The sequence below is a fragment of the Wyeomyia smithii genome, chromosome 3, assembly GCF_029784165.1.
Source record: "Wyeomyia smithii strain HCP4-BCI-WySm-NY-G18 chromosome 3, ASM2978416v1, whole genome shotgun sequence".
Classification (NCBI taxonomy): Eukaryota; Metazoa; Arthropoda; class Insecta; order Diptera; family Culicidae; genus Wyeomyia; species Wyeomyia smithii.
In genome coordinates, this window is record NC_073696.1 from 200,655,788 (window position 1) to 200,674,615 (window position 18,828).

At 36.3% G+C, this 18,828-nt stretch overlaps 1 protein-coding gene across 32 annotated transcripts in view; it reads left to right on the forward strand.

The window, feature by feature from the left end:
- The window catches only part of LOC129730917 (capping protein inhibiting regulator of actin dynamics), a 281,403-nt gene that overhangs the window by 240,146 nt on the left and 22,429 nt on the right, over positions 1-18,828 (forward strand). For 19 of the 32 annotated variants that reach the window (XR_008728941.1, XM_055690544.1, XM_055690548.1 and 16 more), the window contains 4 exons: positions 8,990-9,046; positions 9,282-9,371; positions 17,467-17,863; positions 17,951-18,081. Coding sequence is in view for 31 of the 32 variants with exons in the window: in XM_055690544.1 (XP_055546519.1) it covers positions 8,990-9,046; positions 9,282-9,371; positions 17,467-17,863; positions 17,951-18,081 (675 nt within the window). In the remaining variant the exon portion in view is untranslated. Of the gene's footprint in view, positions 1-4,650; positions 5,235-8,989; positions 9,047-9,281; positions 9,372-17,447; positions 17,864-17,950; positions 18,082-18,828 lie in introns of those variants that run through there. The other 13 variants (XM_055690551.1, XM_055690557.1, XM_055690534.1 and 10 more) reach the window with 5 other exon arrangements.

Below are 18,828 nucleotides of genomic sequence, written 5' to 3' on the forward strand. Positions count from 1 at the left end.
GTTTGAATGAAGGAGAACAGAAAAGACCCTGATCATTGCATCAATACAAATGCAGTGAGTGAAGTCTGACTAACACATGCTTTGCGTCTCTTGGTTGTATGTTCTCCTGCAAAAACACATACGAACGTGTAGCCGTCATGCGCGGTCATAAGACACAAAAAGTAATTAGGTTTAGGTGTACAGTAGGGTGTCCCAGAATTGCACAAGTTTGGAATCCCGGAGGCTCACCCTTCAGATGATAGAAAATGGTGTTACGAAAAAAACTTTTGTTCGGCGGCAGCTCTAGATAATGATGTTTTCAACTGGCCCTGACGACTTTTTCGAAAAAATCGGTTTTTCTTATGTTAAATCCAAAAAACATGTCCAGTTATTCAATTTTCCATGAAACCTTATCCTTTTATATTATTTACAGGTTGCTTAGGGTCCAAACTGTAAGGGGAAAAATTCGTTTCGGATTGATTATCGTCAATTTATTTTCCTAAAAAAATTACGATAGCGTTTGGAAAAGAGATTTTTCAAGTATACTTCGACATCCAATTAATAAAAGTGGGTATTAAACCTAATGCTCTCACCAACTGAATACCATTAAAAGTTGGGAAATTTTATGGGGTAGAACATTGCCAAAGGCTACATGGCTCTAAAATATCTTGATTTTGAGTTATTTGTGATTTACTGTGGAATAAAAAGTTACATTTTGAAAATCTCTTTTACAAACGATAGAAATTTTTTTAGGAAAATAACTTGACAATAATCAATCCGAAACGAATTTTTCCCTTACAGTTTGGACCCTAAGGAACCTGTAAAAAATATAAAAGTATTAGGTTTCATGTTAAATTGAATAACTGGACATGTTTTTTGGATTTAACATAAGAAAAACCGATTTTTTCAAAAAAGTCATCGGGGCCAGTTGAAAACATCATTTTCTAGAGCTGCCGCCGAACAAAAGTTTATTCGTAACATCATTTTCTGTTATCTGGATGGTGAGCCCCCGGGATTCCAGACTTGTGCAATTTTGGGACACCCTAGTGTACAGTAATTCAAATACTCGAATTACGATTTTCTGTGTTTTTGTGAATGCAGAAATGACTTTCTAATTGATTGCTGCAAGAACGAAGACGATCAATTAAAAACTAACTGACTTATCAGTATTTGAAATTGGACATATTTTTTCCCTTTTTCCGTTTTTAGATTTTCATTTTACACCCTTATGTAGCTGAACTTCCTGAGGGACGCAGCTCTACGTCGAAGTGATTGAAAACTGGGGAGGCTTAGAAGGAACATAGCTCATCTAGACGGGACTAGAACCAGCAAATTCCTTGTTTTGTAAATTTTAAGGGTTTTGTCAACATATTCTAGAGAATCCTTCAATTCTTTAACATAGTCTCCATTTAGAGAAATGCACTTACTGTACTAGTCCTCTAACATTTGGCTGACAGTTTGTAGCGCCTTGTGTCAAGTTTGTTCCCAACTTTACTTCAACCACATTTTCAACCGGGGAAATAGGAATTAGTCGCTCGGGTCTAAATCAAGTGGATACGAAGGGTGAGAAATTATTTCACAGCGCAATTCCTTCGTTTTATCGGTTGTATGCGAACAGATTGAGCGAGAGCGTTGTTTCGGTGAATCAGCACTTTTTTATCGCCATATGCGGCCGTTTTACATGGACATGACTAATCGATCCGATAACAAGCAATAATATTGTTTATTAGTTTTCTTACCATGTTCAAAGAAATCGATGAATATTATGCATTGCGAATTCCAAGAAATACTGGCCAGTTTTTTAATCGGTTGACTGGTATGTTTTTGAGAACTTCGGAGGACTCATACGAAGCAAAAGCCACTCTGCCGATTGCCGGCTGGATTCAGAGTAGTATAGAAGTTAACCCATGATTCATCCGCTGTCACGAAGCGCCGCAAAAATTCCTCCTCATTGCGCGTAATTAATGCCCACCGCGCGCACTGCTTCTTCATGTGTAAGCATTCATGATTGATTTAAAGCATTTTTTTAAGATGGTCTATGGTCCTAATTAGCTCGCTCAATTTCATTTCCGGAAATGTGTGTTAATTTAGCCTTGTTTCTGTAGAACACAAATAACATACAAAACGGCGTATTTTCGAAAAAAAAATCTGAAAATTTTCCAATCCTAATTTTACAATACCTATCGCACAACTCAATATCGCACGCAATATCGCATATAATACTATCGGAATTTTGCACAAACGGATGCATTTAACAGGTTAGTTACCAAGAGCATCATAGCTTGAAATTACTGTTAGAATAAATTTGCATCATTGGCTTTTGATTATTATTCTAAAATTCGAAATTGAAAAAAATCTTCCAAACTTAACTTTTAAGTATAAAGTCGCCTTACATTTCTTTATGCTGAACGTTTTACCAAAATTTTAGAATAATGTCAAGTTTCAACGAAAAATAAGTTTCATGGGAAATTCAACTATTTTTGTGTGTTAATAAAAAAATAGAGTTAATTTCCTAACTTTCTGAATTCGAATACAGAATAACTTGAAAACAGATTTATGTAGGAAGTTAATTATTATAAGTTATTTAATTGGAAATCGTTATCCAAATCTTGTAAAATCATTAAAGTACATTATTCGATGATCCGAATTATTCGAGGCACGATTATGCGGAGAAATGGGTTCAATTATCCGGAGTTATATTTTTTTCTTTTATCAATTTCGGATTTTGTTTACTTTTGTGACGTTTGTCTTTTTATCAGTTTGATCGATAAATGCTATATTTGATGCAGGTTTTTGCATGAAAAAGAGGTGACATGATTGATTTATCTCATTAAAATTAAATTTGAAAAACATCGACGTACAGACGCTAGATGATTTTCATATTTTATGTCGCCATTTTTACCGAGTAAAATATTGTTTTCATCAACAAACTGACTCTTCTCGATGAGGAAACATAAAAAAATGTATTAATCGGTTCGATTATCTGAAGAATTCGGTTATCCGGAGTGAAATATTCCTCAAAACTTCGGATAATCGGGTCCGACCTGTACATTGAAAAATTTTGAATTGCATTTTTTTTAACTAACCTTATATACAAATTTTGTCTTTCATTTCTCCATCTTGGATGTTCAGTGTTTACTTGCAATTTATTTTAGCTAATATTTGTTTTTTCTTTATTTTTCTTCATCCATCATTTATTTATTGCGGTACGGAATTTTTTTTGTGGTGTATATCTTTTTTGTAAGGTATTATTGGGTCCCTATAATTCATTCTCAAAAAGTTGTTCTGTACCACCAAGGGTTTTTGAGCTACAATGCATGAATTTAACCTATGCCAAAATGCTTACGCCTTTCAACAAATTACTCTTGACTCTGAAAAATTTGTCCATTCGCGGAAAATACTTAGTTTGCTGTTTGTGTGCAAAGGTCAATTTAAAAGAAAAAGGTCGATTAAATTTTTGCGTATTTTCAGATTATTTGGCATGGAAACCCACTGAGCATTTTGTTGAATAATGTAACTCTATTTGCTCGTAAACATAATAAAAAAATGTGGTCATTGTCATTATCGCCTCATATACAACTATAAACCAAAATATTGGCTTAGATAATCTGAACTGTTCACAATTCTTTTACTTTACCTATCGTTTGATGTAGGAAACTGTTCAACCTTAAAGTCCGTCGCTGACTTAGTCAAAAAGTTGACAGCATATTTTCGAAGACAATTTTTCTCGCCACTCTTGGGGCACGAAGCTGATTGTGTTAACTTCATCACTCAGCTGTGTGTTCACGACAACGATGATCGAATGTGACGCCATGCCGCGCGTGAAGTAAAATCAAAACTTGCCTTGTAGATTAAATACAACATGTTTGAACAGTTCATAGTTTCTGTGTGTTGTACGTACTACATATAATACAAGCAGCAGCCTCTCGTCGTGCTTTGTGTGCTGTTGCTCGAAAGAACGCCTGAAAAGAGTGCAAAGCTGTCACACTTAGCTGAACTATACTCTATCTTGGGGCCAGAGTGACGTAACGCCTTGAGTTGACTCGCACAGTTATTTGTTCGTTTATTCTACCGCCAACTTCGAACTCGACGGACCCACAGAACAACCCGCTCACGACCTGGGTGAGGATCAGCCTGCATGTCTGGGCGGGAGGCGCTGTTTTGTCGGGTTCGTTCATCATTCATCATCATCCATTAGTTAGCATCAGCATCTTAGTGACGGCTGCTGCTGCTGCTGCTGGTGCTGCCTGGCGCTGTTCACTCGCCACGTCATATTTGTTCAGTTTTCGTTCCGCTGTCCTCCCCGCAAGGTGTTTGCCTGTGGAATTCTCGCCTCCGGGGAGGGTACTGTGAATAGTGTCGCCTGTCATTCCGAGTTATATCGCAAAAGATGTCTTGGTTTACCAAGCTCTCGCTATCTGTTCAGTTAGTTGTGCATTAGGTATTTACTACGGCGGGTGGTTTATTGACGGTCCTTGTGTTGGATAGTGACATGTGTAATGCGATGAATATATTGTTTTTCTTTTTGTGTTGTGATTAACACAAAACAAGAGCTACATATCGTTTTATGGGATTAGAGAATAGTTTGCTCAAGTCATTACTTACGATAAATATTAAGTGGAAATCGCTATCTGTTGATTAGCATTCAAGGACATGCCTGAGAAGAAGCCTATAGCAAGCTGACGTAAATCATGATGAAACCGTTCAACTATTTTCAGCAGTGAACGTGAGGCAATCATAACGAAGTCAGGAAGTAGAAATTGAACCCACAATAACTGAAGTTTGAAGCAGTTTAGTGATCTGATTGTGGTTGTAAATGTATAACGGAAACCAAACTGGGTGACAACTGCTAGCTGTCGTCGCGATACTCTGTATCATGATCAGCTGCCATGAAATTAGCACTTCGGTCGTCGAGCGCTGGGCAAAGTGATTGTGGATACCGATGTGCGGAGGTGGAATATAAATTAGTCCAAGAAATCAGTTGATCGTGAATCCAGGTCAGGTCTCAACTCGTAAAGATTTGTGCACGCAGTTTGGCGCTTGGCGGTGAAAGAAAATCAATTACCGGTGAAAATTGTGAGGTGTAACAATGGGCATTGACATGGGTATTGTCGATGATTTGGAGCGGATTCCCAGCACCACGCTGGCTGCACTGCGGGGTATACTAGTCAAATCGCTGTCTCGAGAGAATCTAAGTCTGACCGATCAACAGCTGCTGGCAAATCGAAGGGAACGTCACGTGTCATTCAAAGTTGGTAAGAAACATAATGATAATTATTAGTGCAATCAAGTGATGATGTACATTGGAAGATAAGCATGAAACTGCAAAGTTGTTTTATATTAACATTTATTTATCAGATAAATTTAAAGATGTGATTTAAAGATGTTTGCAAAGGTTTTGCATCCGACAACATCTATGCAATGCATAATTATGAAAATTACTAATTTATAGTTTAAAACTCTTTACTTTATAGTTGTTAGCTGGGACTGTGAAAGTTAAAAAAGGCAGTATATCGTAGACAAAATCACCGTACTTTCCTTGGCCGCTATAACTTAAACCTTTTTTCAGCGATGTAAAACAAATTCCTTTAAAACGTAAAGAAACAGTTTTGCTTGGTTTTCTACTGTTTGAAATGACCTGTGGGTGTACTGAAACCTTTTAGCTATTAACTTTTCAGTAAATACATTAATTTATATAGTATTTTTTGTATAACATACAGCGTGAAAACAATGAGTGACTAGAGGAGGCAACAAAAATAAATTAGCTGAAACTTCGCATGGAAATTTACATAGGCTGCAAATGTTATTTTATGATATTAGTTATATTTTTGATGAAATCTTGTGTAAAAATGGTATTAACGATTACAAACATGTCTAGAACCAGACCGGTTTGTTTGCTTGGTATGATTTCTTCGGCAAAGTTGAAGATAGCAGTTTTGTTCTTAACAAAAAAATATGAACAGTGGAATTTTTTTTTTCAAGAAAAATAATAGAAGAAACATTTTAAATTAAATATCCCAAAAGTGTTTTTTTTTATAAACGAAATTATCAAAATTCATACAACAAAAACAGTAAAAAATGGGAAAATAAAAAAAAAATTTTTTAAAAACCATTTTGTATATTTTATTTAGAAGGACAAAATTACTATATGCAACTTTGTCGAAGACACTATACTGACCAAACTATTTTTACCCTAAATTATTTTTTATGATCTAAAAATATTCTATAGGCTCAGAAATTTGTCAGCACAAAGCAATTTACGACCTTTGAAAAAAACACGGAAAACGAATTTGACAGTATTTATTTTCGGAAGGAGAAACTACTACCAACAACTTTGCTGAAGACATCTTTCGATCGAATAAACAATTCTAAATATATTTCGAACTAGCTGACCCGGCAGATCAGACACCTACCATCGATTTCTGAGACTTTTTCACTCAAAATAAGATATAATTTGACTACCACTTTAAGATATTAGCGAATTACCATTGATGCTCAGAAATAATCGATATTATTTTGCTTTGTGAAATATACTAAGACTATGCCAAAACCGGATTCCTAGAATCACCGTTTTGAGCTCAGTTTTTGTCCGATTTGAGATCTGTTTTTTTTTTCAAAAGATGGGTGAAAAGATGCTAATATGTGGACAAACTCTTAGAATTTTGATATTTGGTCGCAAAACAAAATGGCGTCGAAAAAACATAAAAAATTACCGGTTTCTGAAAAATTCAAAATGGCGCCATTGTTGCCCCATAAGTTGAAATATGTTCAAACTCGGGGAAATTTAGTTTTGCATAAAAATACACAAAAAAATTATATATAGAAGCCATGGCAGAAAAAAAAATCAATTTTTGTTTCACTGTGTTATCGAAGATAAAATGAAATAAATTTCACTTATAACTGTTGCAAAAAACTTCAATTCTTGTTGAGTAATTTATGGTTTTTATGGCAACTATACTCATAAGATAAACTTTTATTCAGCAGCAGCATTGCTGTTTGTTTCTGGTATGGTACTGTTGTTTTTATCAGCATGTTTTCTTTCAAGACATCAGTTTTAATTACTTTTTAACAGCAGGTTTAGAAATTGTTCAAGAAAAAGGGTTGTTTCAAACTTTTCGAATAACTTTCACCTTCGAGACATCAAATTAGTCTAAGTTCATGGTAACACATGTTAATCGTTGGACGGGGATGGATTGTGTCTATTCATGTCATGTCATGGAACGGGGATGGACGTGGGGGGGGGAGGGCACCTTTTATAATAAAAAGGACCAGTTTCTCGTAGCGGGATTTCAATCGTGGCGTGGTATTGCTAGGAGGGAAGAGACTCTAATCCTGCAATCGTTATGATATTTCTCTTAATATTTTTGTTGAAGATGTAAAAAATATATGAAATTATGATAGTTTAGCGTGTGTGGAATGTATTGAAAATAGAAATCAATTCTTGCCGTTTTAAATCTGACTACGTCTCGAGATAGTTCGGTTTTAATATTTTTAATTTTACCCCCGTACCCTCTCCTCGACCGCATTACATATCTAGTTTCACGAAAACATTTTAAAAACGAAAAAATCAGTAAGAAAGTTATAAGCGAACAGGGACAAACCGAAAAAAGAACAGGAAAACCAGAAGGCAGCGAAATTAACGAACAATGAGAATAGAAAACATTAAGATGAGATGAAACGAGACTATCAGTAGATCCATAAAGTTCATGAGCTTAGAAGATCTACGTGATTTTTTTATTAGTTTGCCTGTTTCGAGGATTGAGTTAATAATCATAATTCAAAAATTCAATGCAATAGCTACTAGCTTTCAGTTTTCAACTCTTAACTCGATACTGTCATGGGAAACCATATTGCGCTAAACATTCCAATAGTTTTCTCAGTTACTTATCGCAGTATTCAAGCGCTTCATCGCCCCTGCCATTAAAGGCAAAATATGCAATCACGACATAGGTTTGAAGTGGTTCGATTTTTTCTCCTCTACTGACTGTAAATTGACAACCGGTAATGCTTATTGCCATCGATTACGAGTCTGTCGCGCAATCCATTTCTTGTCGGCGAAATTTATCTTAACTACCCCGCCGTAATCGCCGCCGTGGGCTGTCCGAGATTGCAATGCACTGCAAGGCTTCAGGCGTGTGGGTAGTAAAGCGGCGCCATTCATTCGGTAGCATATCGAAAGAGGCTAAACCATGCGGCGGCGGCGGGATCAAGTTTGCAGCATCCAGCGGAGTGGGATCGCCTACATACTCGCATATGTGAACGATAAAAATCCGTGAAGCATTAATCTTGTCCTTGGTTAGCTGGATGTCAATGTTCGATGTCGATTTGTTTGTAAATCTTGATGTTTTCGTTTTTTTTTCTGAATCAACATAGAAATCATTCATGAATGAGAATCAAAATCTGCATCACCTTAGGTGTGTTTATAACTATCACACGCGTTGTGTAGGAGTCACTCTGGGTTGTATAGACTATTTTCGTTTTTTTTTTTCGGATATATATTTACACGGCTAATGCTTCTTGTTTAGTGGTACCGTGGTGAATGACGGCTGTGGAGAGATTAAATCATCGCTAAATCGGGCGCTGTTCCGTCTGCGTCAGTCAACAAGCGTCTAATAAGGCATGATTGACTTCAAGCGATCTAGAGGATCAACCAATTTTTTGCCGCGAATCACGGTGATCGATTTCAGTAGTGGGTACAAACGAGCCAGACCGTGATGTCGTGTGAATTGCTTGTATAAATAAACCTCGACCTGTTAAATAGTTTTGTCACACGACGACGTTCGGTCACGTGTTGCTCATGTGATTGAAAACTCTACCTGCGAACAAAGAGTAATATATACTCTTAACGAACAAGACTCTTCCACTTGCAAAGCTTCGTAAAAACAAGATTATTGAGAAACCACCAGTTTCAGAACACAAAGTTTTTGTAGTTGAGTTTTAGGATTTATTATAAATGTACTATTTTTGTAATGATTTACAATTTAAAAAAATGTTTTTTTCTTTTTTTCAGCTGGAAACAGGGATGCAAATGCGCAAAAACAGACCAGACCATCTTCAGCTAATAAAGGTTGGTGTTAATTTAATGTTGCTTTCCGTTGCTTGAATTGAACTGATAGAAGGCGGTATGTTTTACTTGATCATTTTTTTAACGATTAATTTAGCAAAACAGAATTCAAAACTGAACGATCAGGTCCAAAAATGCCGTTAACTATCAGTGCATTGAAAAAATCGAAAACAGTTTGGCAACCATCTGTTTCTGAACAGAAATATTGACGTACGTCTCTGCCTGTCTCGCTCCACAGACAGCCGTCGTCGACACTCTGTAGCGCATACATTGCACTGGTTTGCCTGCGTGGGCGAGGATATCGATATTAATGGGTTCAATGACGAAGGTACCGGCTAGCTCTAGCAAGTGGTTTCTTGCTGTGGGTGCTGCTTAGCTGCAGCATTGCAATTAAACAGCCAAGCTTTTGTCGGAATGCGAGTGTACGCGAGTCTATGCATGAATATTAACATCTTTTTAGCGGTGTCAAAGACTAACGAGCATGAATTTTACTTCGTCCTGATATTTGAAATTTAAAATAAATCAATGTTATTTGAAAAAAAAAAATAGAAAAAAATCACTTATAATTGGAATAAAGTGTTGTGAACGCTTCGGAAACAATATTTGGAAACAACTATATTATCAAGATGATATTTTTATTTGGATATACTAATTATGAAAAAAAACGTATAGTAAAACGATAATCATAAAACCGTTGAGTTTAATGAAATGACTGAAATGTTTTCATTCAGAGAAATTCTGCTATTTCATTCTGAATTTTAAAAGATACTTGTTAGTTCAAGGAAAGGTTAAATACTCCTCGAAATATGGATACAAAAGAAGGATAAAAGCGATCGTCTATTGTCATTTTGAAACCTAAGATAATTTTAAAAAATCTTACGAAAGTTGCCTTGATGAATTTTTAAATAGCATATAACAGTTTCAACTTATATAACTAAATGTGTCTGTTCTAACTCAAAATTGATGATAACCATTTATATCAAAATATATAAAGCCATTGGGAATTACCAGCTTAGGTTTCTGACTAATTACAGACGTTTACTTTCATCCTATTCTGGCGAATGGAAAAATGTCCTTGACTTTTGAATGATGTGGAAAAAATTAGTGCATTATAATTGTAAGTGATTTGAAATATTCTTTTCAATGAATGAGATTCCGATGGGGTTTTCAATATCGAATACAATTGAGAATCTCTAAAGCAATGCAAAGCCTTGATGGTACATTCCGATTTGGAATTTGACCTTCTGTTTGTTATACACAGACTTCGCAGCCAACTGTTCAGTGTACAGGACAATTGCGGGGCTAGCGTTACGATCCTACTGACACTAATAGTTTCTCCTGAGGCGAGACTCGAACCTACGACGACTGGCTTGTTAGGCCGGCATCGTACCTCGAGATCATCTGGGAGATGGGGATAATTGTGAATCTCCACTATATTTGAAAAAAAAAAATATTTTTTTTAATGAAAAAAACCTGAAAATTACCAACATTTCTTCGAAATTTTTTTATGACTCTTTGTGGGCAAACAGAGAAATGACGAGAGCTCACTGCAGTGCTTTTACAGTAAGGTTGATGTTATACTGAAAGTGAAGCGGCGCGCGTCGCGTCTTTTCTTGGTGAAGATCAACGATGGAAAAATACATGAAAAAGCTTCGCTTTGCGTCGCTTCATTGTCATCTCGAAACTGAAAAATACAAACCCATGCGCCACTCCGCATCACATTCTTTTACGAGAAAACTTAAGTTGTTTCTGTTGTATTACCTCAGCAGTGCACACTGCGGTGTGCTTTTGTGTATTCTCACAAGAGTGATACACCACTCTTGTTTCGCTCGGCTATGGTACAGGTAGCAGTTAGTTAATTTTTTCTACGAGCACTAGGAGCACAGTTCGACGCAGAAGAGAGAAGTGTGATGCGAAAAATTGCTAATTGCAGCGCTCGTGCCGGAGAAGAAGCGAGCGGTGAATTGTAACTCCGCTCTTTTCACATATTGGGGAGAATAACAAGCCTGGCTCCAGGGGAAATGTTTTGTCGCTCTTGTTAACCAGTGGACGGACATTCGAGGAGGCTAGGGGCACTGAAATTCACAAGAACGGTTGAAACTCTACACAGATCGGACTCGATTATATATAGTCTCCATATTTCCCCCTTTTTTAAGGGATTATATACCTTTTTAGTTTTGAAAAAATTGAATTTTTTTTTTGTTGCATTATCTTAAAGTATAACATCTTGAGAACATTTCTACAAATTTTCATAAGGATTTGAGCAAGAGGGAGAAATTTAGAGCGATTTTCAGCGCACCTTGCCGTGTTCACGATTGCGATAAAACTACTGAACCGATTTTCATCATCTTTTTTTTTTCAATGTTCGTTATTCATCCCCGGTCATTGAACAATCGTTTTTTGATACACGAAGTTTAACTTTGTCGAAAAAAAATTTTCAATTCAATTTTTAGCGCTCGAAACATGAATTTTCAGAAGAAACGTTCCCGTTTGCATCGTAAACACCGCAAACCTCCGTCAAAAAAAGCGTTTCGAGGAAACGGCCATTACTCCCTAAATAGTTGGTATTTCTTATGAAAAAACGTGTTTTGTTGTTTTTGAATAACTGAACTTTCAGAAAATTACTTCTTTTATGCCATAAAAAAATGCCACACGCTTAAAAAAAATCCAAACTTTGCTCTATTCACTCAAGAAAAAAGGTATATAACCCCTTAATCGAATCCTCTATACCGGGGGTTCCCAGATTCTTTGCTTGGCGGAACACTTTCCCAAACGGAAATATTTAGTGGAGCTCCATTTTTTTAAACAATGAGTAAATTTAAAAAGGCAGACACTCTTCTACATAGTTTGGTTTAAAAAATTGTTACGCCAAGCCAAAGGTCTAAACAGCCAATAAAAAAATTGTTTATTCAAAGTTGTTTTATATTTCAAATCAAAAACGCCGCAGGACACTTGAAAAATCATTCATGGAGCCCGATTTAAGGAAATTTTCATGGTTTTTTAATAAGATAAATTTAATTTATGACTAATCCCCTTTGAATCAGAAAACACATTTCTTACAAAAAAATGTGTGTCTTGTAGGTATTTTGTTATAAAATTGCAACCAAACGTAAAGAAAAATATTAATCAGTATATGTTGATTTGTTTACTTTTAACCCGGAACGTCAGCCATTTTTTTTAAATATATTTGATTTTTATTAAATTTTCAAATTAATTTTTATTTATTTTTTAATAATTTTTAGAAGTTTAAGATTTTTTATCCATTTTCATTTTTTTTAAATTTTGTTTTTTTTTGTTTCATGAATCAATTAGAGAACGTCCATAATTTCGAAATGCAAACATAATTATTTTTGACTTCCCTTTTTTTGTATAGATGTTTAAAATTTCGTAAAGATAGCAACACTGTGTCAGACCCCCCATCAGGCATTACGTATTTTATAGACGTTCCCTTACGGCGTTTCAATTTTCCTTTTAAAAATATTTGAGCTTAAAATTATATATTATCGAATCATATATAATCGAGCCCAGGGATTTTTTTCTCAACAGATATTATTCCAAATATGATTTGAAAAAGTTTCAAAAAATGCTTTAAGTATTTATTTGGATAGCAACTGTTTTTACAAGGCCTGTGAGTGTTTTTTTTTTTTCATTTAAAAAGCAGCAGCAAATTTTAACGAAACTTTACATTATTTAGGAAAAAGCGAATGGAAGATAGGTAAGGATTGTGAGAAAAGGAAACGTAAAAAAAGAATGGGAAGAACGGTAAATGGAAAAGGAAAAAGGAAATAAAACAGGAAAATGAGTAACGAAAGTGGAAAGGAAAAAGGAAATGAAAGATGGAATTGCCAACTCCAAGCACAACAAGGGGGAAGGTGGGTCGAAATGAAATCAGAAAAGTAAGTGAAAGAAAGCGAGATAAGCAACAGAAACAGGGAATGGTCATCGAAGCATTAAAGGAAAATTGGGTAAAAAGGTGGAAGAAATACTGTAAAAAGCAAGAAAAAATAATTCCCCATAGCGAAGCAAAGCAAACCCTCGGTGCTACATTCCGATTCGGAACACGAACTTCTGTTTTATTATACACATATTTCGCAGCCAACTGTTAAGTGTACCTGACAATTGCGGGGCTAGCGCTACGATCCTATTGACTCTAACGGTCTCTCCCGAGCCGAGACTCGAATCTACGACGACTGGCTTGTTAGGCCAGCATCGTACCTCGAGACCAACTGGGAGGGTCAATTCCCTATAATAAAATGGAAAATTAAAATGGAACAAGGGACAAGAAAATAAGATAGGAAGCTGATAAACGTAAATTGAAAATCGGAAAAAGAAGGAAGCGGGAAATACGAAGACAAAATGGAATAAAATTGAAAGCAGAAATAATCAAGGAGTGAAGGAAAAAATATCAAAAGAAAACAAAAATAGGATATGTTGAAATAGGAAATATGAAATATGATACTCAAAATAAATTCTAGAATCGCAGATTGAAGTTAGAAAATTTTAAACCAATATAAACAATAAATGAAAATCGATCACAAAAAAATGAACAAAAAAATAAGTAACAGTAAATGAAGAATAATACTCTTAATTCAGTTTGCTTCTATTTCTACCTATATCTAGAGAAACATTTCAAAAGGTCCTATCTGCTTTGATCAAATTTTGGATCGCTCACTTTCAGTAAATCACCACAACTTATCAAACACCTTTTTATGACACGTTATTTGCACACGTTGATGGCGGAGGGATCACTCTAGCCTTCTGAACGAAAACCACGCTTGAGAGAGTTACTAAAGCAAGTATCAACGTATATTATTTTAACAAGAAAGAACTTCGTTTTTGAAAATGACCGGGGAACTTGTAAAATGCTACTATTTGTCGTATGTTATTACATTACTATAAGATTTTTGTTATCGAAATAACATAGGTAATGTAGTATAGAAAAAATATAGGATATGGCTTCCCTAAAGGACGCTGAAAGGTGTTACCAAATATGCTGAGTGAAAAAAAAAACACATTAATATTAATCGACGTCATTTCACACGGGTGTACTGATCTAAAATTATTATCTGTGGGAAACGCAAGTTCCATTTAGGAAAAAGATTTTTTGTCACACTTATTCACCAGTATTTAAAATTCCAATTTTTTGCCTGTGATATTGAATCGCATGGCTCTCTCAAATTTTATAACCAAACCGAAAATCCATAGATAAAAGGTGATTGAATAACATAGTTGAATCACGCAATGAGAAAAACTTTTGCATACATTGGAGGAGAATATAAAAAAACTGTTTGTGAAACATCCTTTTTCTCGATGAAATCACACAAATTATCAATATTCGTAATAAGGCTGATACAAATCTCGAATTCTTTTTATGTCCAAAGTAATCAAAGTTAGGGGGTGGCAAAAATAAAACACACTCTCAAATTTTTATTCACGTTACAATGTTTGTGACTTGCACTCAAATGAATGTTGAAAAATAACACTTTATCATTGTTTTAATTATTTGGCTTGCCTTTTGACTCTCTGCCTGTCACTGGACTTGTTAGTTGCAAAAAAAAAACAATATTGTTAACAAAACGGCTTTTTTCCCTTCCAATTTTTAACAATTTTAAAGGGGGTGACAAAATACTACAAGGTATACAGCCCTAGGGGTTGTATGAAATTGAAACGTTGAATTTTACACTAGTAGTAGTTGCGAAAATTTTCATAACTCTTATCTTCAAGCATCTATAGTTCTGAAAAGAACCGATTCCATAATCTACAGTTATAAATTCGTGCTACAGAACGCTGATAATCGCACCATCGGTAGCATTGAATATTTTGCTTGACCGCGTATAATAAAGTTTGCTCTCCGCTGTGCCCTCCAGTAGCCAGCTAAATATTCTGCAACGTACGATGGTAACTGTTGCTGCCGTATGCAAAATAAAGGTAACATGTTCCGCAGTGCCTGGAAGTTGACTCGTATGCAGCTCTCGTTTTTCAATGTCGCGTACCTCTAACAACTATACTCCACTAGCTATTGTGTGACAAACTAGACTGACGCTGAATTTTCTACACGCAGTCTTTTGTATCGAGTCAGCGTAGATTTTTGCCATTAGGGCGTGGCCACACAGCTTGTAGAAAGACAAACAAACCGAAACACCTTCGAAACTACTTAGTGATTTTCATAAGCATCAAAAGAAAGTTTTTGCTTTCCCGATGCGAAAATCACTCTGGTTTTTAGATTAACTAATTTCCGATTCTAATATTTGACTGATGACGGTGTTCGAGTGGACCAAACAAACAATTAACCCGAAAATTACTCAATTTAGCAGTGAAAATTCTTGAAATGAGGGTTGTATCTTGTTGTGATAAACTGTTCATAGGCAACACTACCGTTTATCTTTGGTGCGCCCTGGTCGTTATTGTAGAAATGATTATTGAGAAATAGATGAACATTTCACACTAGTAGTAGCTGTGAAAATTCTCATAACTCTTATCTTCAAGTATTTATAGTTCTGAAAAGAACCGACTCCATAATCTTCAGCTCGAAATGTGTGCTACAGAATGCTGATGATCGCACCACCAGCGATAGCATTGAATATTTTGGTTGGCAGCGCATAAAATTTGCTCTCCGCTGTTCTCCTCAAAATATCATGCAGTGTACGATGGTGCCTGTTGCTGCCGTATGCAAAATAAAACCGAACCGGTTCCATAATCTTCACGTGTGCAGAACAACAACAGAACGAACAGAACATCAGCGTTCTCGCACCAACGGTAGTTCTTGGCCGCGCATAATAAAATTTGCTCTCCGTTGTGCCCTCCAGTAGCTGTGCCAGCAAAATATCCTGCAGCGAACGATGGTAACTGTTGCTGCCGTATGCAAAATAAAGGTAACAGGCTCCGCAGTGCCTGGAAGTTGACTCGTATGCAGCTCTCGTTTTTCAATATCGCGTACCTTTAACAGCTGCACTGCACTCGCTATTGTGTAATAAACTAAACTGAAACTGAATTTTTTACTCGCAGTCTTTTGTATCGAGTTCAGAGTAGATTTTTGTCATTAGGGCGTGGCCACGCAGCTTAGAGAAAGACAAACAAACCAAAACACTTTGTTGAGTCAAAATATGTAGGCAGTGGAGATTATTTAGCTGTGCTCGAGAAGCAAGCCAATAACGAGGGAAATGTATAGGAAAGTACGACCTTGGAACTTTTCACCTTTTTCCACCATTAAGCAGTAAAGCAACAATGTTGAACATTATATCAAAAAATTGTTACACATTTTATCTATTCACCGATATATAAATGACTAAGATGCATTAAATCGTTCGCTTGCTATAATTGTTTGAAATCTGACGCAACATTTGCCAGTTTCATTTTCAATTTCACAAAGTGTAATCTAGTATAGAAAACAAAGACGTAGTCCTACGTCAAAATGTAAATAAAATTTATGTCAGCCTAGATAATTTAACAAATAGAAAGAAGTATGTATTTTTTTTTTTTTTAAAAGATGTGAGCAATTAGAATAACCAACATCCAATCTTAAGGGACTCCAGCAGTAGCTTAGCCGTAACTCTTTTTTTTAAGTTTTACTGTTCGTATTCAAAAAGAGAGTTTATATAGATATAAGCTGGAGCAGCTCCCAAATTTTACTTTTTTCTTCAAAACTAAAAGTTTCAGATAATTTCTTCAGGCACTGTTATCATAGATAGTAGACTCACTGAGACAGATTTTATGCTAACTCATCTGTGGGTCTACATCTATGCAACCAAACGTGATCAAACTGTACGTCATTTGAACACATTATTTCTACAAGGTGTGGTTCGACTAATGCTTTTCAAGATATCAACAATTAACTAAAAACATGCTTAAAATTAGAGGTAGCTTATTTACCTCATCCTATGTATTCAGGAACATGCGAAATCGCTTGAGAAAGTTCTTCTTGATTAAATATATAAGGTTATTGTCAAGTGCCAACTATTCATGCTCTATGCGTCGTACTATGCAATGTTTATAAATAACAGCTGGTGTCTGAAAGGAAAAGACAACTTTTTAACAACCATTGAGCAATTGAATTGGCTGCATGAGAATCCGGCTACAATGGATTCATTGTTCGCTTAGCCTTTCGGTTAAATAAAAACTACCCAAAAAACTTGACCTTGCAACTGTTAACCCGTAACGCTTCGCTAGTTACCGCTCCTCACAATAATTTTGTTCGGCCGTAATTCAAAATACGAACTGCGGTTTCGCGGTTCAGGAAGACCGAGGCAGTTATGAAGTGTAACGTCAATGATAACTTATTTTGATTGTTGACTAATTGTGATCGATAACAAGTTTTCCCTTTGTTGAGTGCTACTTGTTCATAATATTTTGTAAAAACAAATCAATTCATCGATTGTAATTTATATTTTTTTACTTCTCCCCCTCCGAATCCATACCAATTCAAGAGGAACAACAAAAGGAACGTGAAGAGCGAATAAAACAGATCAAGGAACGGCAGAATGAGGAACGGCAGCGAAAGCTAGAGGAACTGAAGGCACAAGCACTGGCGGCGCAGAAATTTCGTGAACAGAAGGAAGAGGAACGCCGACGCCGAATGGAGGACCTGCGACGACGCGAAAACGACCGACGCTCACAGGTGGAGGAGCGACGGCGCGCGATACAGGAAGCGGACAACGAACGGCGACAGTACATACTGCAGAAGAACCAGGAACGGGAACAGCGAATGGAAACCAAACGGCGCAACGAGCGCAGCTCGATCGCGTTCGCGTTCGGGTCGTCGACCCCGCGTATGATCGACACTGGTGATAGTGGCATGAGCAGCTCGTTCTGGACCAACCGTCGGTGAGAAGTGTTCAGATTTTGGTTTTGCGATATGTCATTGTTTCTAGTACTTAGTTGACACTAATTTTGATTTTTTTTTCTTCACAGAGCAACATCTATCACAAATGTAGCGTACACCGGGGCACCACTGACGCGTCGCAGCTCCGAACGGGAACTCCCCGACGGAAACTCCAAAAAACGTGCTACCTCCGCTAGTGGTTTAGATAGATCGACCGACGGTAGGTTGTCTGTTTATGTGTGTGCGTGTTTGTATCTTGTGTTTGTAGGTGTACCTATTCGCATCCATTGTTCTCGATTGCGTTTCGCTAAAAGAAATCGAATCCCAAAGAGAGGTCCACCGTAACAGTCTCGGATGCTAGTGTTTACACCGATCGTTGAACGGTCTGTGTTGCAGGGAGTTATAGTTTCCACCAACTCCAGGTTTCGTGATTTGCTAGGAGTGTGGTTATACCTGGCTTATAGTTTATTAGTTTCATTTTCAGTTTAATTTTCTTATTTTTTTTTCATCAGTTCCATTGCACTTTTTTACTGAGCTCGAACTTAGATAGTTAAACCTGTACAATTAGGTTAGCTGCTCCTTCTCAGTATAGTCATTAGTTTAGGGACATTAGAAATGTTACGTACGTTCCTCTACGATATCGGTTTGTAGTGAATGCAGAGGATGATAACACTACTAAGTGGTCATTTGCGTAATCGTCTTGATCTTGTACCTGGTTGTAAGTTGTTTTCTGGAACTTTTTGAACATTTTCGGTTGTCTTCGAAATTCCGTTCGTTCAGTATTCGATTGCATGATGAAAACCCCTACCATCTATGGTTTTTTCATGACATTATTTTGAGCTATATAAGTCAGAAGCAGTAATTGGGAGTGTTTGAGAAACTAAATAATCAGATGATACTAGCTAGATTTTGCACTCCTACTGAATGAGTTGATTATTTGTTCAATCAAAGAAATAGTTATCGGTTT